This window comes from Raphanus sativus, unplaced genomic scaffold (assembly GCF_000801105.2).
Source record: "Raphanus sativus cultivar WK10039 unplaced genomic scaffold, ASM80110v3 Scaffold0952, whole genome shotgun sequence".
Taxonomy (NCBI): Eukaryota; Viridiplantae; Streptophyta; class Magnoliopsida; order Brassicales; family Brassicaceae; genus Raphanus; species Raphanus sativus.
Genome location: NW_026616266.1, coordinates 1 through 27,591, shown reverse-complemented (window position 1 = coordinate 27,591; position 27,591 = coordinate 1). Strand labels below are relative to the sequence as shown.

The 27,591-nt window shown below is 37.8% G+C and overlaps 5 protein-coding genes, 1 non-coding gene and 2 pseudogenes across 9 annotated transcripts; 4 read left to right on the top strand and 4 right to left on the bottom strand.

Moving 5' to 3' along the window:
• Window positions 1-427: 427 nt before the first annotated feature.
• Window positions 428-2,119, bottom strand: LOC130503434 (plasmodesmata-located protein 2-like; annotated as a pseudogene).
• A 1,056-nt stretch (window positions 2,120-3,175) lies between these two features.
• Window positions 3,176-7,639, bottom strand: LOC130503435 (pre-mRNA-processing factor 19 homolog 1-like; annotated as a pseudogene).
• Window positions 7,640-9,088: 1,449 nt separating this feature from the next.
• Window positions 9,089-11,487, top strand: LOC130503433 (uncharacterized). Its single transcript, XM_056998054.1, has 6 exons — window positions 9,089-9,155; window positions 9,268-9,392; window positions 9,938-10,642; window positions 10,730-10,918; window positions 11,001-11,126; window positions 11,207-11,487. The coding sequence occupies exons 2-6, from the start codon at window positions 9,351-9,353 to the stop codon at window positions 11,312-11,314; spliced, it is 1,170 nt and encodes a 389-aa protein (XP_056854034.1). The 5' UTR covers window positions 9,089-9,155; window positions 9,268-9,350; the 3' UTR covers window positions 11,315-11,487.
• A 772-nt stretch (window positions 11,488-12,259) lies between these two features.
• Window positions 12,260-14,470, top strand: LOC130503431 (uncharacterized). 3 transcript variants are annotated; one of them, XM_056998052.1, is made up of 3 exons: window positions 12,260-12,386; window positions 12,989-14,063; window positions 14,132-14,470. In XM_056998052.1, exons 2-3 carry the CDS (start codon window positions 12,996-12,998, stop codon window positions 14,288-14,290), a joined length of 1,227 nt encoding a protein of 408 aa, XP_056854032.1. In that variant the 5' UTR covers window positions 12,260-12,386; window positions 12,989-12,995; the 3' UTR covers window positions 14,291-14,470. The 3 variants fall into 3 exon arrangements, with proteins under 3 accessions (XP_056854032.1, XP_056854031.1, XP_056854030.1); XM_056998051.1 differs by having other exon boundaries at window positions 12,959-14,063; XM_056998050.1 differs by having other exon boundaries at window positions 12,914-14,063.
• Window positions 14,351-15,638, bottom strand: LOC130503432 (60S ribosomal protein L23-like). Its single transcript, XM_056998053.1, has 3 exons — window positions 15,568-15,638; window positions 15,171-15,455; window positions 14,351-14,585 (listed from the first exon to the last, which is right to left on the bottom strand). The coding sequence occupies exons 1-3, from the start codon at window positions 15,578-15,580 to the stop codon at window positions 14,461-14,463; spliced, it is 423 nt and encodes a 140-aa protein (XP_056854033.1). The 5' UTR covers window positions 15,581-15,638; the 3' UTR covers window positions 14,351-14,460.
• A 227-nt stretch (window positions 15,639-15,865) lies between these two features.
• Window positions 15,866-15,983, top strand: LOC130503437 (U5 spliceosomal RNA). Its single transcript, XR_008940825.1, has one exon. It is a non-coding gene; the product is annotated as a U5 spliceosomal RNA (small nuclear RNA).
• A 781-nt stretch (window positions 15,984-16,764) lies between these two features.
• Window positions 16,765-20,627, top strand: LOC108857626 (protein unc-13 homolog). The gene is made up of 5 exons (XM_018631631.2): window positions 16,765-17,507; window positions 17,755-18,630; window positions 18,704-19,159; window positions 19,246-19,429; window positions 19,514-20,627. Exons 1-5 carry the CDS (start codon window positions 16,902-16,904, stop codon window positions 20,485-20,487), a joined length of 3,096 nt encoding a protein of 1,031 aa, XP_018487133.1. The 5' UTR covers window positions 16,765-16,901; the 3' UTR covers window positions 20,488-20,627.
• Window positions 20,628-23,197: 2,570 nt separating this feature from the next.
• LOC130503436 (casein kinase 1-like protein 13) lies at window positions 23,198-26,294 on the bottom strand. 2 transcript variants are annotated; one of them, XM_056998055.1, is made up of 14 exons: window positions 25,846-26,294; window positions 25,714-25,754; window positions 25,560-25,629; window positions 25,324-25,472; window positions 25,134-25,229; window positions 24,986-25,056; window positions 24,845-24,906; window positions 24,661-24,724; window positions 24,494-24,578; window positions 24,275-24,401; window positions 24,110-24,201; window positions 23,938-24,013; window positions 23,705-23,841; window positions 23,198-23,621 (listed from the first exon to the last, which is right to left on the bottom strand). In XM_056998055.1, the coding sequence occupies exons 1-14, from the start codon at window positions 25,919-25,921 to the stop codon at window positions 23,346-23,348; spliced, it is 1,422 nt and encodes a 473-aa protein (XP_056854035.1). In that variant the 5' UTR covers window positions 25,922-26,294; the 3' UTR covers window positions 23,198-23,345. The 2 variants fall into 2 exon arrangements, with proteins under 2 accessions (XP_056854035.1, XP_056854036.1); XM_056998056.1 differs by having other exon boundaries at window positions 23,950-24,013; window positions 25,846-26,292.
• Window positions 26,295-27,591: the final 1,297 nt, after the last annotated feature.

The window sequence follows — 27,591 nt, the reverse complement described above, 5'->3', positions numbered from 1 at the left end:
TTAAATAGTTAGTGTAACTGATTGAGAATAAACAAAATCCTTTTTTCACATTTTGGAAAGTATTTTTGAACATTTGAATGGTCATTGCATCAACCACAAAACCCATACCTCCCAATAATCCGAACTAACAAAAAAAACATAACAACAATATTCATAAATTAAAAAAGGTTTGGACTAGGGAATCTAATGGCACCTCAAAAAAGAAAAAAGAAAAGAAATAAACTTGCGCCTCTCTTTGATGGGGATTAGACTCTTGTTTGTTCTCTTCCTCCTCAAATCTTTCAATAGTCTGCCAAAAGAGATATCATTGTAGTGAACACTTCCCATTATTTATTATTCCTCATCACATGTGCATGTGTTTGTAGTTTGTTTTGTATGCATGTTTAAAAGATGCATGTATGAGTCAGTGCAAGTAGAGAAAAGGTACCGTCGTGTTTCTTCTTCATCAAGTTTTTGGCAAAAAGCAAGCAAATGACAAGAAAGCCAACACCAGCGCTCCTCCTACTATTATTGCCACCGTTTTCCCAGTTGCTCCTGTCCATTTATTTGTTTCTTTTAATTATTATTATTGCTATCAATTTTCACTATAAATATCAAGTGCTCTATATTAAGTTCATGAACCTACTACAAATAATGTGTACAATTTTCAAAAAGTACTTTTGAAGAAAATAATTAGTGATAGAATTTTAATGAAGACTTAATACGGTACTTCATTTTTTTAACATACGAGTAGAAAAGTATTTAATGAAAAGCATGATAAATAAAGTAATACTAATTGAACTGCATACCCAGCATGGGGTAGAATTAATTAAAAACTCCAAGGAATAACTGTTACCAATTAATAGAAAAAGCACCACATTAAAAAATAATTACTACTTGGTGTTCAAGAAAAAATAAAATAAGTACTACTTTAATCCTTGAGACTGAAAAAAACAGAAGAGGAAGTCCCACACCTGAAGATTAGAACTAAACTGAAGATTAACTTAACTCGATAGTAAACTAAGATTTGATATTAAAAACTTAAACGATTAATAAGAATCTCTCACCTGTAGAAGACGAAGGATCTGAACTCGAGGAACCAGAGCCTGACGAGGAAGAAGACGAAGAAGAAGAAGATCTCCTAGGAACACCATTCGGGTAATAGCTGTAAGCTATAAAGCACTTGTGGAGATAAATCTGACCGGAGATCGCTGTTCCACACTCGACCTGAGCTTTCTCCAGCGCGTTCTTGACGCAGCCGCTGCAGTCGGAATCTCCGACATCGCCTTCGCACTGTCCCAAAACGTAGACAGACTCGTACGTTGTCGCGTAAAACCCGTGCCCCGAAACGACGCCGTTCTGCATCACCCGAACGCCGTGTCTCTCCTCTCCTCGAACCCTGTCCCGGCTATGTTGTTCTTCCCGCATGTCTTGAACAGCATCTCCATCCCTGTTAAATGATGATTAAACCGGAAATTGATGTTAAAAGAGACACCAAAGCGGTCAACATCCGGTTCGATCGAAGCGTGATGGAGAAAAAAAGAATTGATGGTAAAAACGAAACCAAAAACGGTCCAATATCCGGTTCGATTGAAGCGTATGAAGAAAGAATTGATGTTTAAAGAGAAACCAAACCGGTCAATATCCGGTTCGATTAAAGCAAAACGAAACCAAACCGGTCAAATATCCGGTTCGATTGAAGAGAAAGGGTTAAACCTGAGATTGAGAAAAGCCGGCGACTTCGTAGAGGAGATAACAGCCGGAGAGCTGAACTCTGGAGGCTATGGTTTTGCCGCAGAGCTTGTCGGAGAGAACGGGGAGGCGGCTGACGCAGTTGTAACAGTCGTGGTGGTCAAATCTCCTCTGCACTGAAAGAGACCGGTGATTGTGGTTTGGCTTGTTCCGGTAGTGGTCTTGTAGAATCTGGTTTTAGTGGACTGAGTGACCAGTGAGCCAAACATGGCGGAGAGAGCTTGTGAGTATAGACCAGACGGATCTGAGAACTGCTGTTTCGCGCATCCTTTGTAGATTAAGGTTGTGTATTCGGTCGTTGCTGATTCTATGACACTGAGATCTGAAAACAACAGTAGACTCGTCAAGAAGAGTAATGAGATTGAAAGACTCATTCTTTATGTTTGTGTGTGTGATTCTTTGGTGGTTGTGTTGTGTGGTCTTCTTTTTATCTTTGGGGAGAAGAGAAGATTGGGAAGATCAAATCATAGGCTTTCTCATTGTAGGTATTGAAAGATGGATTCTTTGTGGGATTTCTTGGGGTGTTGGTTGGTTTTTATGGGTTTTGAGTTTTATGGTAATTGGTTGCTTGGTGGCTCAGTAAAGCTTTTAGTTTTTGTTTCTGTCTTCTAGGTTCTGGGTTCTTGTTTTTTGATTGGGGTGGCCACTCTCTCTCTCTAAACACATGTGACAAGAGATTAGGGAGATAAATAAAAAAAAAAGAGAGAGAAGCAGAGAGTCCTTTTCTTCCTTTAAATGCTTCTGAGTCCTTCAGTTCTGAGACTGTGTACAAGTTTGATTTTACTGCTGAGCAAAAACAATTAAAAAATTGTTGTCTGAGAGCTTTAATATCAGTTTATTATTGCTAAGTCCACCTTTTAACTAGTGGCCCTTTGAATCTAATTCAAAGTTAAAAAAGTCATTTTCAATTGAACTTACTTTGTGACAATCTTGTTGAGTGGTTGGTTATTTTGGAAATTGGGTAAAGATGCAAACTTTTTTGCACTTGATAGTTGATACTTAAACATGTTAATGAAAAATTAACTAATAACGGAATTACAGAAGGATGGGCTATAAATGGAAAATCAGAAAGAGAGAGAGATAGTCTTGGAGGAAGCGAAAAGGAATCTGAGAGATTGGTGGGAGAATGGGAAGATTGTGAAGTGTGTTTTTTGACCAGAGTACAGTCAAAATCTCTGTTCTGTCTCGGGGTTCTCTAATTTATATGAACAACTTCTCCTTTTTCTTGTCTCCATTTCATTGTCTTAAGTAAGAATGTGCATTGTTTGACCAAAAAAAAAAAAGGTAAGAATGGGCATTGTTCGCAAGCGAGCGAGCTAACTTTCTCTCTGAAACATGAAAAACTTTTTATGGATTCTTTCAAAACAAAGAGGCAAAGATGAAGTGTATATCTTACGATGCGATGTTATCGGATTTTTTCCTTTTGGATAAAGAGAAACAGAAGGAGCTAAGTAGGGAATGTGATTGTGAAAAGACCAAACAGGAATATCAGAGATACAACATAAATAGAGGGAACTGGGAATGTAGCTCAGAGTTGGGGAGGCATGTCTATCTATTCATGAATCTTGTGCAGAGTCTTCAGTGCTGTCATTGCTAGGTAAACCGAATATCCTGAGATTACGGTCCATTGAACCGACTGCTACGTATTTGGCGTCGGGACCAAACTTAACACATGTTGCTCTACCTGCAAAAGTTCATGGATTTTCAATGTTAAGACTCAAAAAAAAAAGGGAAGAGAAGAGAGACTTCAAAAGTTTGAAATCATATGACATTACCTGTACCGGATAGATCAGGAAGTGTCTTGACTGGGTTCCATTCGGCTTTTACACTGGCCGTTTGGAATACTCTGAAACATTGAAGCGCACAAGTGTTTATTATTTTGTATGGATCATTTTATCATTGCCACAAGTTCTTGAATTGCACAACTCTCTTTAATAATTTAGTGATCAAAGTGAGCTCATGAATCAAATCGCATTGTGTGTGAACAATGTAAACCTCACCTTATATCTGAAGCAGCAATGCCAAGATAAGATCCGCTATGGTCAAATTCCACTGCAATAATTTTCGTTCGTGTCTTAGAAATGAATACCACAATCAACAAAATGGACTAGAGAAGAGGTGCTCGGATAGTTGATTACCCGAGTTTGCATTTGGAAAGTCGAATGTTCGGAAGTTCTTTAGCTTGCGCAGGTCCCACAGTCTAACACCATCCAGCGCAGATGTCTGAACAATATCAAGAAAGAAAGAAAAACAAAAAACAGGTCAGTAAAAGGGGACGCCGGTGATATTCGTCTTTCTGTTTAGTAGTTGGGGTCAAAGTACCAACCGCGAGGAAATAACCATTTTCAGAAAATGATACAGATGTGATTTCACCAGTGTGGCCACCGAACTTCGCCACGTTTGCCTATTCGCCAATAGAGATAGATGAAATTAACGTGAGAACAAACTGAGGATACTAAGAACGTTTGAGGATCTCAAGAGTTGATGGACAAGGAAGATCAAGGGGATTTTTTACCTGACTCTTTACATCCCAAATCTGACAATAGATTGAGCGGTACCAGTTCCAAGAATGAGACCATCAGGATGAAAGCGGCAGCCGTGTAATCCACCTTCTCGGAATCATCTGTTACCTGAATAATTATAATAAAGCAATGAGAAAGACACATTCTAAGAAAATATTTTTTTTTTATGCCTATTTCAGATCACCATTGTACAACTAATGTTCTCAGGCTTTCTTTGAAGATTGTACCAAGAGAAAATCGGAGCTGGAATAACATGTATCAGTGGCTTGTGGTAAGAAGTTTGCGAACCTGGGCAAGGCACAAACCAGAGGACATATCATAGAAGCACCACGTACTGTCGAGCGATGCCGACACAAAGTATTTGTTCGTTGCATGGACAGTGACAGCTCGCACCTGAAAAGCACATCATTGTTTTTACGTTTATAACAGAACAAATACAGCTCTATTGGTAAAAACTGTATGCGACTGTAGCCTAAGTTCTTCAATTTAATCCTTACCTCTGCAGTGTGATCTTTCAATGTATGTTTACAGGCATAGTTCCCACCCTCTGAACTTCCCCAGATACGAACTGTCTGCAGTGTGTCAAAACACCAAAATCAGACGACCAGTGATGCATATCATTATGATCAAATTCAACAAAGAGAGACCGCAAACAATCAATGGCGTGAAACAAAATTTATGTACGAAATGCATCAAGCTAGGTATTTAAACAGAGATAGCTTCACGAGATATAAGATAAGTCAACTTTTTATGGGGACGTGTATCACCAGGATCACTCAGATAGTCTAATCAGTTTTTCAAAGATGACATGATGACTTTTACAAGAACAAGATTTCACATAAGCTGTGTGAACAGAAAACTAAAAGCATTTCTATACTACTTGTTAAGATCATGCAATATTCAATAAAGGACGAAAAATTCCTACAGAGATGTTGTACAAGCACTACACACGGAAAAAAACCCATCGGATTTCAGCCTGTGCATAACATTTTGGGCTTACCTTGTCTGATGAAGCAGTCAAAAACAAGATCAGTGTCACCTACAAACTTAATACTAGTAACCTGCAAAGCGAAACATGCATGTCAAGCACAAAACTAAAGAGGAAAAGTTAGGTGAAAAAATATTAGAAAATACGGCAAAATACATACCTTCCTTTGAATGACCAGTCAACGTCGACAAGATTTGTCCTGACTGACGATCAAAGAGAACGGCAGTTGTATCCATTCCTCCGGTCGCAATGACATCCTGAGTAGCAATTCAATGCAATGACTTCTCATAACCGATAACAATGTCAAGTGATGAGTGGAAAATGAGAAAAATTCCGGGTGTCAAACCTTAGAATGTAGGATGTCCATTGAAAAAATACCAGGTTTGCTGGTCTTGTGAAGTGGGTGGCTTGAGAGTTGAGTGAACTTCTCCAGAGCATCAACTGAAGCCAACGTCGGAGGGATCTAGCGAGTCAAGAGAAAAATGTATCAAGACAAAAGGGCCACGCGTAAAATCTAATCAACATACAAAATACAAACTCCAGATCCGTTGAAAGGTACCAAAATAAAATACAAAGTTCGCATATAATTCGCTCATGAATTCTACTTTAAAACCAAGGTATTAATAGATGATGAAGCTATATGTATTACCTGTCTCTTCTTCGTGTGCTGGGAAAGAGCAGCATTACAATCTGTCAGTTCTGTAATAACTTCACCCGAAAACCCAAGAACGCATTTTCTTTGCATCGGGACCTTTGTTCACCACCATCGGCAGCTTACTGCAACAATAAAACATAGCAATTTGTTACAAGAAAATTAAATACATAGCCAACTTATTTTGATAAGAAAATGTTACAGATATAATGTGCAGGCATACCTCGTTTACCATACTAAGAGTAGCATTCTCTGTGCAACTTCGGGGGCTGCAGGTAACTGCCTATCAGTCGCTGCAGGTAACTGCCTATCAGTCTCTGCAAGCAATTGTCGTGCCTCGTCTCTTCCTTTTTAAGCCTAGCAATCACACGACAAGCAGCATCATGCTGCAACCAGAAGGGAAAGCGTACCCCAAAAAAATCCATCAAACACCTTTATCAATACTAACTAATGGAAACATCCAGAAAATAAAATTGTAGCACATAATTCATATCAGGTGGTATCACAGGTAGTCAAGCAGTTGATAATAGTTACCTGATACAAAGCATGGCTTAGCTCTTGCCTCGCAGTATGGAGTTGTTGCTCAAGTGAAAAATTTGATAGCATCAAACAATCCCATTCCTGGAAGCACAAAATATATATGAACTTGTGCTTTTATTTTGCAGAATTCAACATAATAGTAAACAATCCTGTCTTGATAGCAGTAACAAATGAACGAACGATTCAAGCACCAGCTTTCGTAAAGAGTAGAGGGAAAATCTGCTATGTCAAATAACCTAAACAGACATGTGGACCTAGACCTGTATAATCTATCAAATGCTTAGATCCATGTAAGTCTACAAAATCCTTAATAGACAGAGGATATTTTACAGATTGAACAAAAAGGAAAGCAAGCATAAAGCCACGAAACGAAGGTACACAGTAAAAGCAAATAGCAAACAATATAAAAAAGCTTACAGTCTGGAACGTTCCGAGCAATCCAGGGATGCTAGCTGTGTGTAATGGTTTTGGCTTCACGATCTGAAAAAAAAAAAAGGTCCCGGAGAGCGAATCAGGCTAATAATAACTTTCTACAAAACACTGCTCCATGACAAACAATCCAAACAGCTTAGTTACCTTTCCGGTTTTGATGGCAACAATGTCACCAATGGTATGCGGTTCACCAGTAACCGGGCATTTCCCAAAATCCTACAAGGTTACCACAAAGCACTTAACAAATCGTTGACCTACACACAACAAGATCTCACTAACCAAAATTTTGAAAAAAAAAATACGCAGATATTATAGAGAATAAGGGCCCCACTAGTTCCAGAGATTAAAGAGGTGAAAGCCGATAATAAACAGCTGAGTAACCCTAGATAAGCGAAGAGCTTACCGAGATGTGCGTCTCGATTAGGCGTTTCTCGTAGAGCAAACCAGACTTCTTCGAAACCACAGGCTCCACCGGAACTTCCCCGGAAACTGTACGATAAGCAAACCAGAGTGTCAACAATAGATCTAAATTGGTAAATCGAGAAGCAATAGAAAGGCGAAAAAAGAGGTATTACTTACTTGCACAATTCATCTTAGTATGAAGGAAGATGAAGACGCAGCAACAGAAGATCGATTTTAATAAGAATACGAAGCTACTTGGAGGCTGAGCTTAGGGTTTATCTATCTACTCAGGTCCGGCGCTAACTAAACAAAATCGCGGAAGCTGAGAGAGCAGGAGGAAGCAAGACGGAACGATTATTACGTTTGCGATTTCTTAATATTCACATTTGGGCTTTTATGATTGCCTGATTTGAGCGAATATGGGCTTTTTTATCAAGCCCATTCGTAAACGGGAGGTTCTAATTCTTTTAAATGAGAAGATATGCAACAAAAGAAATTATCTTAATCATATGATGAATGAGGAATCTCTTCACATATATGAGATATCTGATTGTTTGTGTCTAACAAGTAAACACGAATTTGATTACATCAAAAACAAAATAAACACAAATTTATACGGAATTGTTTGGAAAGTACAAGATTAAGCTTTCAGAGAAAGAACAAAGGGATGCGATGCTTATTGTCTTCCTATCTATAGGTTTTAGATTCTGATTACCAAACATACAGAATCTTATCATGATTAATCCCGTAGTAATAGTATACATCGTGCTAGTTACTATTAATCAATCTATGCTAATTAAGTTGCCGTATGTACCAGATATTAACTCAATTATTATATTGTATAGCATCTTCCTTGTATCATTGTATGATCATAGGCTCATAGCTGGAGTCTTTAATTAAGCACTCTATCTATCTTTATAGGTTGCCGTCGTGTCCAATTAATAAAGGAATTACCAAGTTCGTATTTAGTTATTTTGAAAGAATGGTTAAAGTTTAAGTACCATGCATGCTTCTTCTTTTTTTTTGGCTAAATTAACCATGCATGTTTTTCAAATTGTATCATATATATAATTTTGATGGATAGTTTAAATGATCGATATTGATACGCCCGCACCTTACGTTACCTCGATCGTATTCTTTTTGCAAGGACCTCGATCAGTATTCAGTTCTATAAACTTATATTTTCTTTTTTTTTTGTTCAACGAAACCAAGCATATGGTATGCTACAACTATCACTATCGTATAACTCCTATCCAGAGGAAACAGTTTTTATATAAGATTCCAGTTTCGAATTTAGTCAAGCATCACGTAACTATTTACATGGTACAGAAATATTTATCTTGTATGAACTAATTTATCTATTTTTCTCCGTATCTCACTGACCTGGCCTTTTTATCAAGTAAAAAAACAGCCAAGTAAATAAATAAGAACTTTAAAATGAAAAATAAACATTACTAAATATAAAATAGAAATGCCAATTATATTTGTTCAAAAAAAGAAGAAGCCAATTCTATAAATAAAAAGCTTAAATTAGTACAACTTCCAGTCAAGAGGTCAAAATAATCGGAAACAAAAGAAATTCGGTCAAACTCCATCACAGGTCAACCAAGTCACCCCTATAGTGGGACCAACTTGTCCACGTCAACTCAAAATACATACGTTTTATCCACTCATGACACGCCACATCACGTTAGATAAGAAACTCTAGGACCAGCGCGTTTAACGTTTAATTTTCACGTGGCATTTCCCAAAGCCTTATTACATTTACTCACACCAGCTTATATATATCATGCAGATACGTACGCATATACACACACTTAACCAAAAATAAAAATAAATTGGTTACGTTAACTTCCATAACCTCCAATTAGTTTCTCCAGAGAAAGCTGTAAGAAACTTTCTTATTTTCTCTGTCTGAAACAGAATTGTTTTTTTTTCTGTTCTGTTTAATTAACTATTATCCGTTTTTAATGATTTAATTGTCTGGGTTTCTTGTTCAGACATCACTCCTCCGACGTTCGACAAAGCAATTTTCCCGAAAAATCTTGGTATCACGTTGGAGTCCATAAAGAAACACATAAGCATGTCGCAGGACGTAATCTCGTCTCACGAGCAGCTCTCCATGGTAACTCTTTGATTTTTTTTTTAAACTCAATATCATTCGATCGTCAATGACAATGAATCCGTTATTTGTAAGCCCCTGAATGCATGGTTTGTGTTTTTTATGCATTTTCAGCAAAAATTTAATCGAACTATGAAAAACGATTCTTATTCTTATTTGTGCATTTATTTTCTTTTGTAAGAAAATATCGTTCTTACCAGGCAATGTTTTTAATTTCTGGACGCAAAAGAAACACCAAAATCCAAAAACTTCCCTTTTATGGAAACTATCCCTCCTTATCGTCAATATTTTTTATTTATTTATCTAGATTCTTCTTGATAAATGCCACAGAGAACGAACGAGATATGAGCGTATAAATGTCCACTTCTCTCTAATCGTATTGTATATCTTAAGTCAAAACTTCTTCTCAACGAGTTTAAACCTAGAAAATACGACCACGTATCTTTTTCATGCAAGCCTTCAACGTATGTCTCAAAGACATTACATGTAAATTTTTTACTGATGTTTTTTCAGCTATTTACATCTCATCTTGTCGTTTTGTTTCGTAGGATGAGATCACAAGCCCTCTCACCGCTCAAATCTTCGATTTCTGCGATCCACAGTTATTTGAAGAGACCTTTAATCAAACCTCTGAAGTGACATCTGCTTCAAACTGTTGTGGCTCTGTCGAAAACATCAACAACAATAACTTTCCCGACAAATCCAACAGCGGTTCGAATCAAGACCATGAAGACAAAAACAACAGCAACAATAATGATGACAACGGTGACTTATCGATCATATTCGATTCACAAGACGATTTCGATAACGATATCACAGCTTCCATCGATTTCTCTTCCACTATTCAGTTCCCAGCCTCCGATCAACTCCAAGATCAGTTTGATTTCACCGGGATTCAACTTCATCAGCCTCCGAACATTCTATACTCCTCCTCTTCTTGTGATCATTTGCCTCCGCCTTTAACGGTTTTTGAAGATGATTGTCTTTCTTCTGTCCCAAGTTACAATATTGGGTCCCTAAACCCTACTTCCCCTTTCTTGGGTAATCCCGGTTTACCATCTTACATGGGCGTAACCAGGAATATGATGAACACCGGTTTAGCCATTGGAGGATCAGATTTTTACTCCGGTTTTGGTTCTGACTTTAAACCGTCACATGATCAATTGATGGAAATCCAGGCTGATAATAGTGGAATGTTCTGCCAAGATTCGATTAAACCCATATACAATCCAGGAGGAGATCATCATCTCCAGGTATAAATCAAAATGAAGCCGGTTTGGTAATCCGGTTAGATATATGGACCTGGTATTTACTGGTTTGTTGTTTTTTGTTCGAAATAGGCACTTGACTGTGGCGAAGACCAAAACCACCTGCCCAAACCGGTTCTTCCGGAGTTAGGAACAGAGATAACCGGTTTAGACGACGCCAGCGTCAACAAAGTCAGCAAACTCACAGCTGAGCAAAGGAAAGAAAAGATTCGTAGGTACATGAAGAAGAGAAACGAGAGGAATTTCAGCAAGAAAATTAAGGTCTCTATGTTTAATCATTAAACCATATTGAACCATGGGTTATCAATCTACAGTTTGTTAAAAATAGAGTTCGTTTAAACAGTATGCATGTAGGAAGACGTTGGCAGATAGTCGTCCAAGAGTTAGAGGAAGATTTGCAAAGAACGATGAATTGTGTGAACCATATAGACAAGCTTCTTCGAGCTATCATGAAGAAGACGATGATGATGTAAGATTAATCCCGTTTCAACCACAGATAAAACCTTATGAATTTTAGGTTAGCTTTTTAAACCAGGGTTCGGTTTGCAGGTGGGGGTCAGAGCAGAAGAGCAACTGGTTGATTCTTCAGACATATTTTCACACATAAGTGGCGTAAACTCGTTCAAGTTCAAGTATCCAATCCAGTCTTGGATTTGAGTTAATTACATAGTCCTATAATCACAAAATAGTAGTCTTATAGAGGTATATATGTACATTTTATTAGTGCATTTTTTGGCTATGACTCATATTTTCTCTGATATATTTAGAACACAAGAAAAAAGAGAGGAATAATGGGTTTAGGTAGGCCATGATAAATAAAACTGTAGGGAGGGGAGTGTGTTATGTTACATAGAACATTACAAAATTTGTATAGATATAAGATTATATAACATGGATGATATATTAATGTCTATTGTATTTGATGGACGTTGTATAATAATAGTCATTTGAATATCATTTGTAAGATTTTCTTGATCATTTCTCATAACTGGTATAATTCTGTGAATTGATATTGTTTGAGATTTTTCTAAATATGATGTGTAGTATTACCTTGTGGCGGAAACAATCTGGAACATGTTTTCGGTATTATATATTGTACATTCATAAGTCGATAGTATAGTATTACGCTTCTAGATAAACTATTGAATCAAAATCTCAGAATATTGTTTTTTTTTTAGCAAGCTTGACAATTTAGATGATGCACAACGAGTAGATCTTAAGTTTCCTACGTAATAGTCTATAAAAACTTTTCCCCCTGCATTTATAATATTACACGATCTATACTTAGTATCTATTTGTAATAGCATGTTAAACGTTCACATGTTACATGTATATATTTTTTTTCTTAAAACGTTGACCATATCTTCATATGATGCAAAACTGCGTTCGTAAAGATAATATAATTATAAGTTAAGAGATAGTGATATGTGTGCTGAGTTTGATCCACCGAACACACACGCACCTCACCTCTCACTAGAAGCCAATTAACCAAAAGTTGAGAAAACAAAACTTAAGTGGAAACTATGAAAAATCCAAAAACTAATCAAAATATATAAAGTGGATGCAACACGCTATGTCCTTACAATACCCATTTATTTCTCATATATGTTTTGCTTCCAAGCTTTGCCCACTTTCTTCTTACTCAATGATTCTTTAGGAGGAGAAGGAACATTTCTTATGCATTAATGTTGGTGAGACATACAACGGAAGAAGCGCAGTAATCCAGAAGGTGAATTTTCATCTTAGCTGAAAATATGTCGTCGATCCGTTTTTAATTTAGGTATAAAGCATTGCAATGAGAAAGGTTCATGTCTTTTCTTATTTCAAAATGGGTTTCTTTGCCTTGATGTTATCAAATTAAACTGGCTGGGATCAAATCTTTGGTTTTGGTTATTTATTATTTTATAGTTTTTTTTTTTACGTTTCAGATGAAGAGCTAAATTAATAACCCACATATTCCTTATAGGTAAAATAGGTATATCAAGAACTTTGGCTTTTTACCAAACATGTTCTGTAGCTTTGAATTTTACGTTTTCTATATTGTTTTGAAGTCTGTATTCAATGTTAGATGCATTTGGTTTTGAAACTGTAAATCTAGCAAATGGTTTAGTACTAAATAGATAAGAATATGTTCTTTTTTTGGGTCAAAGATAAAATATGTTCTTACACAATGATTATCTTAACATTTTGTATACTGTTCAAATCTTGGTTATTTTATGCATTTAAGGTTTAGGATTCTTAATTTTTGTCTTTCAGATTAGTTTGTATTGATTAGGAATCCATCTCGTGTGAATATTGAAGTGGCTTCTGTTCTGTAACGAGCAAATCAAGGTGAAAGATGGAGGGTGATACTCCTGACGCTAAAAAGAATAAAGATCAGCTGATGAATGTAAACTCATCAAAGTCGAGAAACTTGCTACGAAAGAAAGATGGAGGATGCTTGGCGGTTTTGAGCAGCGGGAAGTGTTTACAGATATTTCAAAACAGTCCCAAAGTATCATGTAGTGGCGAGTTCTCTACTTCTTCTCCGAGTCATCTCTTGAGGAAACTAGGAGCAAACTATGATAAAGCTGACCAATCTCGTAAGGTAATCTCTTTATCTAGCAACAACACCTTCTCGTCTCCATCTACAGACGTTTCTCAGGGAACCCTTCAGTTCACTACGAGAGCCAATGGAATAGTGCCTCGTTTTGTTTTCAAGTTGGACAATGAAAAAGATGTTTACGTGGCAAGCTTAAGCAGCAACGTTGTAGACCAAAGTGTTTTAGAGTATACATATATGATTCATCTGAAAAGAGAATCATCATCATCATCATCATCATCATCATCCTCATCACCGCTTCTGGTTGGTAGAATAAAGGTGTCAACGTTGTCCTCGTGTTCATTCTTGAATGAGAGATTCGTAGAGAGGCAGTTCGTTTTGTTCAGCAACGATGGTGAGCATTCGCAGACACCGTGTAGGAAGAAAAACAGAGGATCGTGTAAGAAAGTAGTTGGTGTAATGAAGAACAATGAGCAGATGCAGCAACCAAACTCTGACCACGAGCAGGTGAATCTACTGGAGAACGACCTTCCAACAAATCTTGAAACGTTAGCTGTTCTTGTGAAACAACAGTTTCTTGAAGAAGAAGAAGAAGAAGAAGAAGAAACTGGAGGTTGGGGATTGAAGTTCTTGAGGAAGTCTTCACTGGTCAAAACTGAAAGTGGAAGTTCAAGATCTAAGACAAGTGTTGATGTTGTGATTCCATCAGGGATTCATGGAGGGCCTGAAGATGGACCTTCGAGTTTGATAGAGAGGTGGAAATCTCAAGGAAACTGCGACTGTGGAGGATGGGACTTGGGCTGTTCCTTAACCCTTCTAAAAGGCCAGCCACGCAAAGATAACCTTTCGGAGCTACTCATAGAGGTAATAATAACATAACTTCTTCTATGTATATAGATCAAACTAGAATCTGATAGTCATTTTTGTTTCAGGGATCAAAACATGAGAAGACTGTACTAAGGATTGAGAAGCTTCGACGAGGACGTTACTTAGTACAACTCCAGACATGGCTATCAGTTTTACAATCTTTCTCGATTGCAATAGCATTCATACATAGCCAGAGTCAGGAGCTACTACGAATAAATCTATAATCATCATTAGTATTTTTGTATAATTAATATTCAGATTTTAGTATACTATTAAGACAGAAGTAAAAAAACATTGATTGATGATGTCTAAATAACCAAAACACTTGAATGTCGTACATATTGTCAGAAAATGAAAATTCTCAAATTTGTTTGAAAGGTAATCAAACGCACACTCAGACAATGGCATTGGCAGCACTTGCAATCCTAGGCCAAAGATCAGCGCACTCTTTACCAATGGGACCAGTGATCGCAGAACCTTTCATTTCTCCCTTGGGGTTCACGATGACTCCAGCATTATCTGTGCAACGTACAAAACAGATCACAAGAATCAGAATTTGTTTACAATCACACAGATACCAAGAATCAATTGACAAGTTAAAAGAGTGATATATGTAGAGTCCATATGGAGCAGAAGCAAGCGTTCAAGCAATAAAAGCATCTGTAACGAAGGACACAGTTTCAGTTTCCCAGACTTGTAACCGTATCAACACCCTCTAAACGCGTCGGTGAGTACATGACTTAAGTCTGAGATCTAATAGACTAATAACCATAAGAATTTTCCTAAGGAATACAAATGTAGAGTTCAAATGGAGCAGATACAAGCGTTTAAAGCATTAGAGCATCTGTAACGATAGAACACATTTTAAAATTTACCAGATCTTGTTTTGTAATTAATACACCCTCAAAACGAGTTGGTTTAATACATGACACAAGTTTGGAACATTCAATGAATGAATCTTATAACCAACCACAAGAAACTACATCAAAATTAAATCTAACTACCAATATGCAACGTGTCTAAACAAACAAGCTAACGATTTTTTTAGCTTATTTAAATTATTTTGATTAGTGTTTAAAAGTAAAAGTAAATATTTTTATTTACCTTCGAAGTACATGAAGACACCATCCTTTCGGCGCCAAGGCTTCCTCTGCCTAACGATGACAGCTGGCATAACCTTCTTCCTCAGATCAGGCTTCCCCTTCTTCACGGTGGCCATCACCATGTCTCCGACGCAGGCGGAAGGCAACCTGTTGAGACGACCCTTGATCCCCTTCACCGAAATGATGTAGAGGTTCTTGGCGCCGGTGTTGTCGGCACAGTTCACCGTCGCCGCCACGGGGAGACCAAGCGACATCCTGAACTTGTTACCCGACGTACCTCCACGTCCTGGACAGACATCAAAAAGTTTCAAAAACGCATTACAACCACGACCATTTGATAAAATTGGATACGTTTCAGATCTCTTAATTCGACGGGGAAGAAGAAGAAGAGTACGAACCTCGTTTCGACATTTTGGACGGCTTTGAGCTGATCTCTGTTGTAAGAATATTAGGGTTTGCGGCTTTATTATATACAACGAACGACGCATAGTGCTAGGGTTTTAGAGTTCTGTGTTTAAAGCCCAACTCTCGGAATATTTTCAGGCCTGTTAAAGCCCACTAAGAGTTAACTTTATTGAACTAATATAGCGCCTTTTGGTTATTTGTTACAGAGTCCCACATCGGAGCATTGGGAGTAACTAGCAGCGCAAACTATCGGGATAAATGACGGCCTTGTTCTCATTTCTGAAATCACGCAGCCATGTGGTGAGCACAAAGCGAACTATTCTTTCGCCTTTTACTAAAGAATACCGTGTGTTCTCCATGCTAAGTGGCATACGCCTATTTTTGGAGGGTTTTCACTTTACAGTGGAACCCAACAACTATTATTCAAAATTTTGATTTGTATGATGAATATCGTTAACTGTTCTTCTATTCATATCCTTATTGGGATATTTGTCTTATGGATACTAAGCAATATGGTGAAGAAGTCTTGTTGACCATAAACGAAGGTGACTAGTTGTGATTAGTTTGTCATCTCATCCTGATATCAATGTTTTGGAGTAGTCTTATGTGTGTAGCAAATGCATTTCTTCATAGTTTTTGGTTACTGTGTTTTATCTTTTGATCAGGAGATATATGTAGTTCTCTTATGGTTGCTTAGATTTACCTAGATTTCTATCTTTCAAGATCATTTAGATTTCTATATTCCTCAAAATCAAGAGCTCGCTAAACTCGTCTCCTTTCTCTGTTCAGAACTGGTAGGATAAACTGACTTGGACAGTATTGATACTGGGAAACGACCCTTGTTTTATCAGACACATCATCAAACAGGAATGTGCAATGGTATTGTGAGAAACAAGCATCTAACAAAATCTCAATCGATGATTTATGCTGGATTATGTTGTTAGCAAAGTTAGGTTGGATTTTTTTTGTTTGTTTTCTTTAAGGTTGTGTATATGGAAGGACAACACACATGGAGTTTAAAGGAAAATAAAAAAACAAAACAAAGATTTGGCATTTGCAGAGGTTACTTGGAATCTAAGATTTGCTAATTATGGCGATCATTATGTATAGTCCTCCTAACTTTTCTCACATCCTTTCCTCCCTTAGGACAGAGAATTTTGCTGTCGTTTAGCTTCATCCAAGTTGTCTCTTCATTTCTCTCTGTCTCTCATTTTGTCCCCTTATTAAAACCTAGAACTCCTCTCTCCTTCTCCGATTTTGATTAAAATCCCAATCCATCTTGATCTTTGATCTTTTCCTTTTCTCCTTCCTACCTCCCCTCCGTGTGATGGCTCGTCATTCCCGGAGGGAGTCCTTTTCCGACATTGCCGCCTCCGTGGTTTGTCCTGACACTGATCTTCTCTGGCCATTTGGGAAGCTCGACGGCCTTGATCGAGATGAGATACGCGAGACCGCGTATGAGATATTTTTCGCGGCTTGTCGGTCATCACCTGGATTCGGAGGCAGAACTGCTCTCACGTTCTACTCAAAGCACAATGGTGGTGGTGACAATGAAGGAGACGGTGTAGGAGGAGGATCAGGAGGGTCCGCTAAGGGGTCAGGGTTCGGGTCATTAGGGAGGAAAGAGGTGGTGACGACACCGACAAGCCGAGTGAAACGAGCATTAGGGTTAAAAATGCTTAAAAGATCTCCGTCTAGGCGAATGTCGCCAGCTGCGGGAGCCGTGTCTTCTCCTTCGTCCCCTGGTAATGGAAGCAGCATAGGAGGTGGCTCTTCGGGTCACATTAGCCCCGGTGCTGGTTTCTCGACGGTCCCGCCTTCTAGGCCTAGACGACCGTTAACCTCTGCGGAGATCATGAGGCAACAAATGAGGGTAACGGAACAAGGTGACACTCGGCTTCGGAAAACCCTAACGAGGACGCTTGTTGGTCAAGTAAGTTCCTCCTATGTTATCTTTAATATTTTTTCCATTTCATTTTAGATCTGTGAACACATATATTAAAAATAAATTTCATTTTGTAGTTTTTAAAATTAATATATGAAATTCATAAAATTTATATTAAAATTTTAAAACAACATTTATTTTATAACGAAAATTTTAACAACAAAGAACATGAAAATATCTATGTAACTATGTTTCTACATTTTGACTAAGGAGATTGAGTGTTACTATTCTCCAGACAGGTAAGCGAGCAGAGACGATGATCCTCCCCTTAGAGCTTCTCCGACACGTGAAAACGTCGGAGTTCAGTGACGCACATGAGTATCAGATATGGCAGAGACGTCAGCTCAAAGTCATTGAAGCTGGTCTCCTCCTTCACCCGTCAATCCCTCTCGAGAAAACCAACAACCTCGCAATGCGTCTCCGAGAAGTCATCCGCCAGAGCGAGACCAAACCCATCGACACTGGAAAAACCTCAGAGACAATGGCAACGCTCTGCAACGTCGTAATATCCTTGTCCTGCCGCAACACCACCGACGTATGCCGCTGGGCTGATGGATACCCTCTCAACATTCATCTCTACATAGCGCTGTTGCAGTCCGTTTTCGACGTTCGTGACGAGACGTTGGTTCTCGATGAGATCGATGAGCTCTTGGAGCTGATGAAGAAGACGTGGTCGATGCTTGGAATCACCCGTCCCGTGCATAACTTGTGTTTCACTTGGGTTCTGTTCCATCAGTACATCGTGACCTCTCAGATGGAGCCTGACTTGCTTGGTGCCTCTCACGCCATGCTGGCTGAAGTGGCGAATGACGCCAAGAAGTCTGATCGGGACGCTCTCTACGTGAAGCTTTTGACGTCGACGTTGGCTTCTATGCAGGGATGGACGGAGAAAAGGTTGTTGAGCTACCATGAGTATTTCCAACGAGGGAACGTTGGATTGATCGAGAATCTTCTGCCGTTAGCCTTGTCTTCGTCTAGGATCGTGGGGGAGGACGTGACGATATCTCAAGGGAGTAGTAGTCAAGAGAAAGGTGATGTGATGCTGGTGGATTGTTCAGGGGAGCGTGTTGATTACTATATAAGAGCCTCTATTAAAAACGCTTTCTCAAAGGTAACTTGTGTTACAAGTCATTTGTGTTTTTCTGTTTTTCATTGAAATTCATATTCGTTTTAAAATGTTTCAGGTTACTGAGAGCATGAAAGACAAAGTTTCAGAAACAGAGGAAGGAGAAGAAGCGGCGAAGATGTTACTTCAGCTAGCCAAGGAGACAGAGAATCTTGCATTACGTGAGCGAGAGTGTTTCAGCCCTATACTTAAAAGATGGTATACTGTCGCAGCTGGTGTGGCCTCGGTTTCGCTACACCAGTGTTACGGTTCGATCTTGATGCAGTACTTAGCTGGACGGTCGACTATCACGAAAGAGACTGTTGAAGTTCTACAAACGGCGGGGAAGCTGGAGAAGATTCTTGTGCAGATGGTGGCGGAAGATTCAGAAGAATGTGAAGATGGAGGGAAAGGTCTCGTTAGAGAGATGGTTCCCTATGAAGTCGAATCGATTATATTGCGTCTTTTAAAGCAGTGGATTGATGAGAAGTTGAAAACAGTTCGAGAATGCTTGAGTAGGGCAAAGGAAGCTGAAGTAGGTTTTATCAAATCTCGACTTGCGACTCAAGTAAACGTATTGATCATTTGCTAAAAATGTTTATTTGTGTGTTTGATATACAGACATGGAACCCTAAATCAAAATCAGAACCATATGCTCAATCTGCTGGAGAGCTGATGAAGCTAGCTAAAGACGCGATAGCGGAGTTTTTTGAGGTCCCTATTGGTATTACGGATCTTGTTCATGATCTCGCTGAAGGGTTAGAACAACTCTTTCAAGAATACACTACCTTCGTCGCATCATGCGGTGAGTCTAACAAAAAAAAAAAATGTAAATCAGATCATATAATATAGTAACTGTTTGCTGACTCATCATTTTGATTTTGTCAAGGTTCGAAACAGAGTTACATTCCTACACTCCCTCCTCTCACGAGATGTAACAGAGACTCAAAGTTCGTGAAGCTTTTGAAGAAAGCAACGCCGTGTACTGCCTCCTCCGGTGAAGATCTCAACAACCTAACCGGCGGCGACCACCACCCACGTCCCTCCACGAGCCGCGGCACTCAACGTCTCTACATTCGCCTCAACACTCTACACTTCCTAAGCTCTCAGCTCCACTCTCTAAACAAATCCCTCTCTCTAAACCCTAGCGTCCTCCCCGCCACGCGTAAACGCAACCGCGAAAGGACAACAAACTCATCGTCCTCTTCTTACTTCGACTCCACGCAAGCGGGGATCGAAACCGCCTCCACGCACGTCTCCGAGGTCGCAGCTTACAGACTAATCTTCCTCGACTCGCACTCTGTTTTTCACGAGAGACTCTACGTGGGAGACGTCGCCAGCGCGAGGATCAAACCGGCGCTACGGATCTTGAAACAGAACCTGACGCTGATGACGGCCATCCTCGCGGACAGAGCGCAAGCGTCGGCGATGAGAGAAGTCATGAAGGCTTCTTTCGAGGCGGTTCTGACGGTTCTGCTGGCGGGAGGACACTCGCGAGTGTTCTACCGAAACGACCACGAGATGATCGAGGAAGACTTCGAGAGTCTGAAGAAGGTTTACTGCACGTGCGGGGAAGGGTTGATACCGGAGGAGGTGGTGGATAGAGAGGCGGAGACGGTGGAAGGAGTTATACAGCTGATGAGTCAGCCGACGGAGCAGCTCGTGGAAGATTTTAGCATCGTGACGTGCGAAGCGAGCGGGATGGGGTTGGTGGGAGCGGGACAGAGGCTTCCTATGCCTCCAACGACTGGGAGATGGAACAGGTCGGATCCGAACACGATCTTGAGAGTTCTTTGTTATAGAGATGATCGTGTTGCTAATCGGTTTTTGAAGAAATCGTTTCAATTGGGTAGACGGAGATGACAAAATAGAAGTTTGATCCGTTGTGTGTGAATGACAATTTCGAGAAACTAGTCATTGCTTTGTCTGATAGATTTTTTTTTTCAGACAAATGGAAGAACTCTTTTGCTTATCTCAGTTGTTTATATTAGCCCTCAGAGTTTCTTCCGAACCGTCGGTTTTCGGTTAACCAAATTTTTGAAAATTGATTCCAAGATTAACCGAATTAAATTTCGGTCCGGTTCGTTTATTTTTGGTTTCTACTTTTATTTTTCAAAAATAACTGATTTTTCTAATTTTCGGTTAATTTCGGTATGATTTTCCAAAATAAATTGGATATTTTCGGTTATTTCGGTTAAATTTGTTTTTCTCGTTTAAATTTGGTTTGGTTTTTTTGGATATTTTCAATTTTCTTATGTTTTTCTAAAACAACCTAACCGAACCAATAACCGAACCAATTTTCAGACCTCTACCGAATTAAATCGAAATCAAAACCATAATTGAAAAACCGAAACTTTTGGTTCGGTTTGGTTCGGCTTGGTTCGGACCAAAACCTTAGGCGTAGTTTATATGGTTTGATCTGATCTCTGCACCTTAATTATTAATAGAATAATCACTCCAACAACAACGCAAATAGAATAAGACAAACCAAACTTATTACAACCATCAGCTACCAAACACTCTATAAGACATAATAATAGTTTGCAAGAAACTTCGAGAATCATATTTTGTTTATTTTGTATCAAAGAGTGACAGCCTCAATGTCAAGTCGATGGAGTCCGAGATGGTTTCGTCTCTCTCCATCGCAGTATCATGCAGTATTCGTTGCTCCAGCTGGCAAATAAGCGGAAGCGTACGTAAATCTTCCGAAGGCATGGCCGGAAAAAGATTCATCAGCTTCGGTCGCTTCTCCTGCTGTCCAAACGGAAAGTTAGCTCTGTTTGCCGGAGTTATCGCCGGGAATCCTCCGTGAAGCCTCTCTTGTTCATCTGTATAACCTCTACGGTAATAATTCAAGTCAAAACGATTCCCTGCCTGAAAAACAGGATTAGGGTTCCGGTTTAGGTTTGTGTAGTGACGGAAGGTGGTTGGTGCAGCGGCGGCAGAGGAAGAGAACGAGGAAAAATGATGACTGGGATGAAAAGTGTTGGTGTGTGAGATTAAGTCTTGAGGTGTTGAGAAGATATGGTTACAAAGAGAACATTCTCGGGGGTCTGTAACTTGCATGAGATCTCTTTTCATGCCAAATCCATTCATCATAAAGATGCTAGGGATTGAGATTTAGAGGGAGAGGTAGCTATATGAGATGGAGAAACTAAGATACCTCTCTTTGGACAATTTATATACAAGTGCAAAAGAGAGGAGATGCATGGTGCTAAGCTGTCAATCATTTTTGGGGATATATATTTCCTTGTTTGTTAACATTGTCTTAAATTGATATGTCTATGATGATGGTGAAATGTATATCTTAGCATGCATGAAATTATTTCAGAATTTAGAAAAGATATTTTCTATAAAAGAATGGAGAATCATGTATCCTAAGGGTTGATTGGTCTGCGCTGTCGTAGTTTTAGATATTTTGCTTTAAAAAATAGGATCTGGTTTTTATTTTACTGTCAACTTTTTCTAAACGCTGATTTATTATGATATTACAAATTATGAGAGTCGACAACCGATAATATTATCTGTCTTATAATGATCTATGTCTAACTGCATTTTCTAAACCTTTCTACGAAGATCTACTCCTAGAACATTATCTGAGTCGTCTTATGAAAATCTATTCCTCACTAGATTTACTTGTATCATGTTAAAAATCATTTGAAAGGATTTCTTTCGTTGTTTGCATGATTGTTTAATAAATCGATTTCTCTGGAATTTAAAACCTAGATCTCTTGTAATATATAAGAAATTGCATAGTCTGAGATTCGAACCCCCAATCTAGATGTAAAAATTTGTAAACTTTAGCCATTAGACTACGATGCTTGCTGTCTATTTATTTTGACAATCAACCTCATAGACACTCACACATATGTCTAATCATATAAGGAAGTCAAACATTGCAATATTAATGTGGGTAATAAATGTTATCAATTTTTGGAAGGAAGTCAACACTCTTGGAAATTTTAAATTTCTTTTGTTTTGTTTTGGTTCTTGGATTTCTTGTTTCTTTTCAGAGAATACATTTCTTAATTGCTCATCTGTATTCTAATTTGCTTTTGGTAAATCGTAATTAGTTGTTTAGGTAAATATTAACAAAAATGAATTCTTTGTTCCTGGTCTTCTATCAATTTTTGCTGTTATTTATTTCAAACTAATTATTTGCCATTGAACTCACGACTAGAAGGGTATAAACTTCATGAAAATAATACAGAAAACAAATCCAATATATAAAAAGTCATAGATCATGAAGATGTGACTTAACATTTTAAAATTTGATTCGAAACTAATTAGCAAGTATGTAAGCCATGAGTAAAAACACAGTCTTATATTCAAAATGGTAAACTGTACTTGTGATTCTATTCCACAGATTAATTTCTAGGAATGTTTTTTTTTTGTCACAGGAATGTTATACTACTAAAATATAATAATGTTAAAGTGGACAACAATGTTTTTCCAAAAATTGACCCAGTCATATGATTTTAGTAGAAACTTTGTAAATTATTCCACTAATACAATGTAAATTGGATAAATAATACAAACAAAAGTGAGAGTATAATTTAAGAACAGAGCAAAATAATATAAGGTATAAATATTTCCAACTTTTGTGTATGATGATTATTGAGTGGGTTGTTGTTTATACGGCTCTAATAAAACATGTTCGAGAATAACAGGTAGTAATATAACTCGTCAAACAAAGATGGATAAATAATTTATATCATCCATCACTTCCTCTTCCCGTTCCCAAGAGTGAGGAACTCGAGTGTAACGTCAGGAGGAATTCTCGATGGTGGTGCAGCCTTTGAGGAGGAAGAAGGCACAAACTGTGTCCTCTGAGTTGTGGAGGACCGAGCATTGCTTGGGACGAGTCTGCTGCTGCTGGTTCGGTTCTCTGCGAAATCAGCAGAAGAAGTAGCACGAACACTTGACCCAGCAACTGCTTTTCTCGAAGAACTCTGGTTCCTAGATGATGATGAAGTGATTGGTCTCTCCTGGTTCAGCTGGTTCAACAAAAAACATAAAAGTCAAACATCTTCAGGTTACCAAACAGCAAAAAAGAGAGAGGTATATGATGATGAGTAACCGTTTCTCTAGACGCAAGAACATTCTCTGAGGTTCTTGGTCTACTAGACCGATCAACTTGAAGGCCGCTTCCTGAGCCAGTTCTTCTGGTGTACGCCTCGAAAACACTCGAGTATCTATCACGAGTCTCTTTCCCAGCTGCGTATTTTATTCAGAGAACATTTAGTTAAAACTCTTAACGTTTCTTCAACAACTAAACACATTTTGGGTATATGTAACGGCTTGAAGGCTTACTTGAAGGCTTACTTGAAGGCTTAACGGCTTTCTCAGCAGATGGTGGTGGAATTTTCAGAGCTGGTCTTAGGCTCGGCTATTGTGAACAGAGGAAAAGCGTGAGAATGTTGTTGATACTCTCTAACTAACGATTCTGATCATATATATAGAGCTTTACAATGGTGGGACTTACTCTTGGCTTGGAAGAGGAACTGGAGCTGGAGCTGGAACCGAACTGCGGATACTTCAAGATAGTCCAATCAAATACATAGTCGAACTGATAACCTGTAGCAAAGCAGTTTCTTGAGTATTTCTTTTTTTTTTTTTTTGCTAAAATTCTATAAACATATGTACAGACCTTCTCGGATGAATAGGTCTCGGAAAAGCCTCTTCAAGTAGGAATAATCTGGTTTGTCTTCAAACCGTAATGAACGCACGTAGAGGAAATACGACGTGAACTCAGGTGGATAGTTTTTACAGAGGACCTGCCAAAAGACGATTATGTTGTACTTTCAGAACTTTTTTGAATTCAATTTTTTTTTTGAAAATGGGAAAGGAGGGAAGCAGCAATAATAACCTCGACTGGTGTAAGTCTTTTCTTTTCACTAATCCTGTCATACTTTTCCTTTTTGGTTCCTGCACGAAGGCCTTGCCAAGGAAGGCTGAAACAAACAAAAAACAGACGTGAAGGGTCATCAGTGACTGACAGCTATAAATAATAGGTTTATCAAATTTTTTTATTACCTTCCTCGAAGAAAATACATAAGCATATAGCCAAGAGACTCTAGATCATCCCTCCTGCTTTGCTCTGTGTAGGAGATATGTTTATATTAGGATACTGATGCAAGTGTCAAGTCTCTCAAGTTCGTTCGTTCGTTCATGCATTCATGAGAGAAGCAAGAAAAAAAAAAAAAGAGAAGAAACTAACCAATTCCAAGATGGGTGTTAACACTTGCATATCGAGCTGTTCCTGTAAGATTCTTGTTTTCTCTGAGAAGCAACGCTTCAGAAGATTAGCCAAGTGGAATCCATAACTACATCACGAGGAGAGACAAAGGATGTTTGTTACCTGTAAGGAATATGTTTGTGTGTTTGAAGATCTCTATACTTCTTCGCTAGGCCATAGTCAATGATGTAAACCTTGCAAAATGAATAAAACACAAAGATGTAAGAAAGTTGCCACAGTAGTCATTTGGAGGGGGAAAAAAAAAACTAACTTGGTTTGCTTTGCGGCGAACACCCATCAAAAAGTTATCTGGCTTAATATCACGATGAAGAAAGCCTCTCACATGCATATACTCCACTCTGTTTATCTAGCAGAATTAAAAAATAAAAAATAAAAGTATAACAGTGTTAGTACAATGCAATCAAATATACTTTTTTAAAAATTAAAAGTAATAGTGTTACCATCTGATCAGCGAGCATTAGAACGGTCTTTAGAGAGAAAGATCGGCTGCAGTAGTTGAAAAACTCCTCGAGACTAGGACCAAGAAGGTCGATCACCATACAGTTGTATTCACCCTCAACCCCAAACCATTTAAGGTGAGGTATACCAGCTTTGATCACACAATTATATATATAAACATAAGAAAGAAGATTGTATTATGATTTCAAAAAAAAATCAAGAGTGAATGAAAACATACATCCTCCTTGGAGAAACATATAAATCTTTGACTCGTAATGAAGCTGAGGATGCCTACTTCTAAGAGGTTCCTGTCATATTATATCAACAACCAACACAAAGATGAGAAGAAGCAGATTTTTTCATTAAACCTTTGAAGCATTATTACAACTTACGAGCTTAACAGCAACTTCTTCTCCACTTTGTACATTCACCCCTGAACCAAAACCAAAAAGCCAAAATTCAGAAGAAGAAGAAACAAAAGGTTATAAGAGGAAGACAAAACAATGTAACAAAGAAGCAGAGACCTAGAAAGATTTCACCAAAGGATCCACTTCCAAGCTTTCGACCAAGCTTGAACTTGCCACCAACCACTCGATCCATAATCTCCAATCAAAAAAGTAACCTTTTTCGTTTAATCTGTGTATCTAAAACCCCAATTCAATTCAATGAAGAACTTGTGTGCTCTAAGTAACCTTTAATCTCCGATCGAATTGATAAAATGAATCAAAGAATCGATATAACCCCAAAAGTAATCTACTTTACAACCAAACTGAGATAACCCTTTTATCTTACGAAACCAAGCTTCAGACTTTTGTCTTTAGATCAGAAACAGTGTTTAGAAAAGAAAAAAAAAATATGATCTTGCAGGACAGAGAGAAGACGAAGAAAACTGATGATACGGATAGAGGAGAGCTGGACTTTTTTTTTTTGGAAAATAATCTTTATTCAGACATATCAAAAAGAGATTTGTATCTATCTCTTCTCTCCCCACACATGGTAATAGAAGAAACAAAGTTCTTTTACCTAATTTTTTTCTTTTTTTTTTTAATTTATCCCTTTTCACCTTTTGGCATTATTACACAGTGTTGATTGATTCTCCGTTAAATAATATAAAAATCAACAATAGGTCCATCATTTATAGTGATTGCTTAGTGCTGGACAAATAATCCGAACCCGAAAAACCGAACCGAAACCGATCCGAAAAAGTAGCACTGAACTCGAACCAAAATTGATTAAATATCCAAACGGGTTCAAAATTTTGGTATTTAAAGAACCGAAACCGAACCCGATCCAAACCGAAGTATTTTGGGTACCCGGATATATCCGAAATAAATTTATATACTTAAATATATACATTATTTTTATATATAATGTATATTAAATATTAAAAATATATAAGATACTTTTAAGTTTTCCAAAATACTCGAAAAATATATGTAAATAATCAAAAATAAATGTTTAAAATAGCTAAAGTATACTGAAAATACCAAAAATAGTTAAATATCTATTGATTATTTATCCAAATATTCAAAGAAAACTAATTTATATGTTAAATTAAGGTATTTTGACATATATGTTATGAAAATTTATATGTAATATATTTTTTTTTTTATAGATTTTGAAAATTTAAAGTATATAATGAATTTTAAAAATTTAAAAATATTTTAAATGGGTTATTCGAACCCGAACCGAACCCGCAAAGATCTGAACCGAACCCGAACCAAAATTTAGAAATATTCGAATGGGGCTGAAATCTTTGACTCCGAAAACCCGAAACCCGAATAGACTAAACCGAAACCCGAATGGGTATCCGAACGCCCAGTCCAATGCTTGCTTATGGACTTATGGTAATTACGTATTTAGTGTTTGGAATTGGATGCCTTGGCTTGTATCTTCTATATTAAAGTGTTGAAACAGTAATAAGCGAATAATTTGTTTAGTTTTTCTATTTTCTTTCTTGCTTTGGTCGGTATTCAAAGTATTTTCCAGTGTAATGCACTAAGATATTTTAGAATTTCAACAAAGTTCAAATATACTTCATCTATCTATACTATTATTTATGAAGTAATTTGGCTTACTTGTCATGTTTTCCATGATTTTAGCTAATTTTGCTTATTTGTCATATTTTTATTAAGTTTAAACTAAATTATCATTGATGTATTATTTGTTTTGAACTGAGTCAATAAATCATTAATTTAAAATAATAGTCTTGATGAATATTCTATATAAAGAAAAACGAATTTTATTTTATTAATATTAAATTTATATGC

Excerpts from the sequence above, each read along its gene's own strand:
- LOC130503431 (XM_056998052.1), top strand. The coding sequence starts at position 12,996 with ATGGAGGGTGATACTCCTGACGCTAAAAAGAATAAAGATCAGCTGATG. Across the intron at positions 14,064-14,131 it reads TTTCGGAGCTACTCATAGAG|GGATCAAAACATGAGAAGAC; the intron begins GTAATAATAACA and ends TTTTTGTTTCAG.
- LOC130503436 (XM_056998055.1), bottom strand. The coding sequence starts at position 25,921 with ATGGATCGAGTGGTTGGTGGCAAGTTCAAGCTTGGTCGAAAGCTTGGA. Across the intron at positions 25,473-25,559 it reads TATGTTTCTCCAAGGAGGAT|CTGGTATACCTCACCTTAAA; the intron begins GTATGTTTTCAT and ends GTGTGATCAAAG. Across the intron at positions 23,622-23,704 it reads TTCTTGCGTCTAGAGAAACG|CTGAACCAGGAGAGACCAAT; the intron begins GTTACTCATCAT and ends TTGTTGAACCAG.
- LOC130503433 (XM_056998054.1), top strand. The coding sequence starts at position 9,351 with ATGTCGCAGGACGTAATCTCGTCTCACGAGCAGCTCTCCATG. Across the intron at positions 9,393-9,937 it reads CTCACGAGCAGCTCTCCATG|GATGAGATCACAAGCCCTCT; the intron begins GTAACTCTTTGA and ends TTTGTTTCGTAG. Across the intron at positions 10,919-11,000 it reads ATTTCAGCAAGAAAATTAAG|TATGCATGTAGGAAGACGTT; the intron begins GTCTCTATGTTT and ends TCGTTTAAACAG.
- LOC108857626 (XM_018631631.2), top strand. The coding sequence starts at position 16,902 with ATGGCTCGTCATTCCCGGAGGGAGTCCTTTTCCGACATTGCCGCCTCC. Across the intron at positions 18,631-18,703 it reads TTAAAAACGCTTTCTCAAAG|GTTACTGAGAGCATGAAAGA; the intron begins GTAACTTGTGTT and ends AAAATGTTTCAG. Across the intron at positions 19,160-19,245 it reads GTAGGGCAAAGGAAGCTGAA|ACATGGAACCCTAAATCAAA; the intron begins GTAGGTTTTATC and ends TTTGATATACAG.
- LOC130503432 (XM_056998053.1), bottom strand. Across the intron at positions 14,586-15,170 it reads TGTCTTCATGTACTTCGAAG|ATAATGCTGGAGTCATCGTG; the intron begins GTAAATAAAAAT and ends TACGTTGCACAG.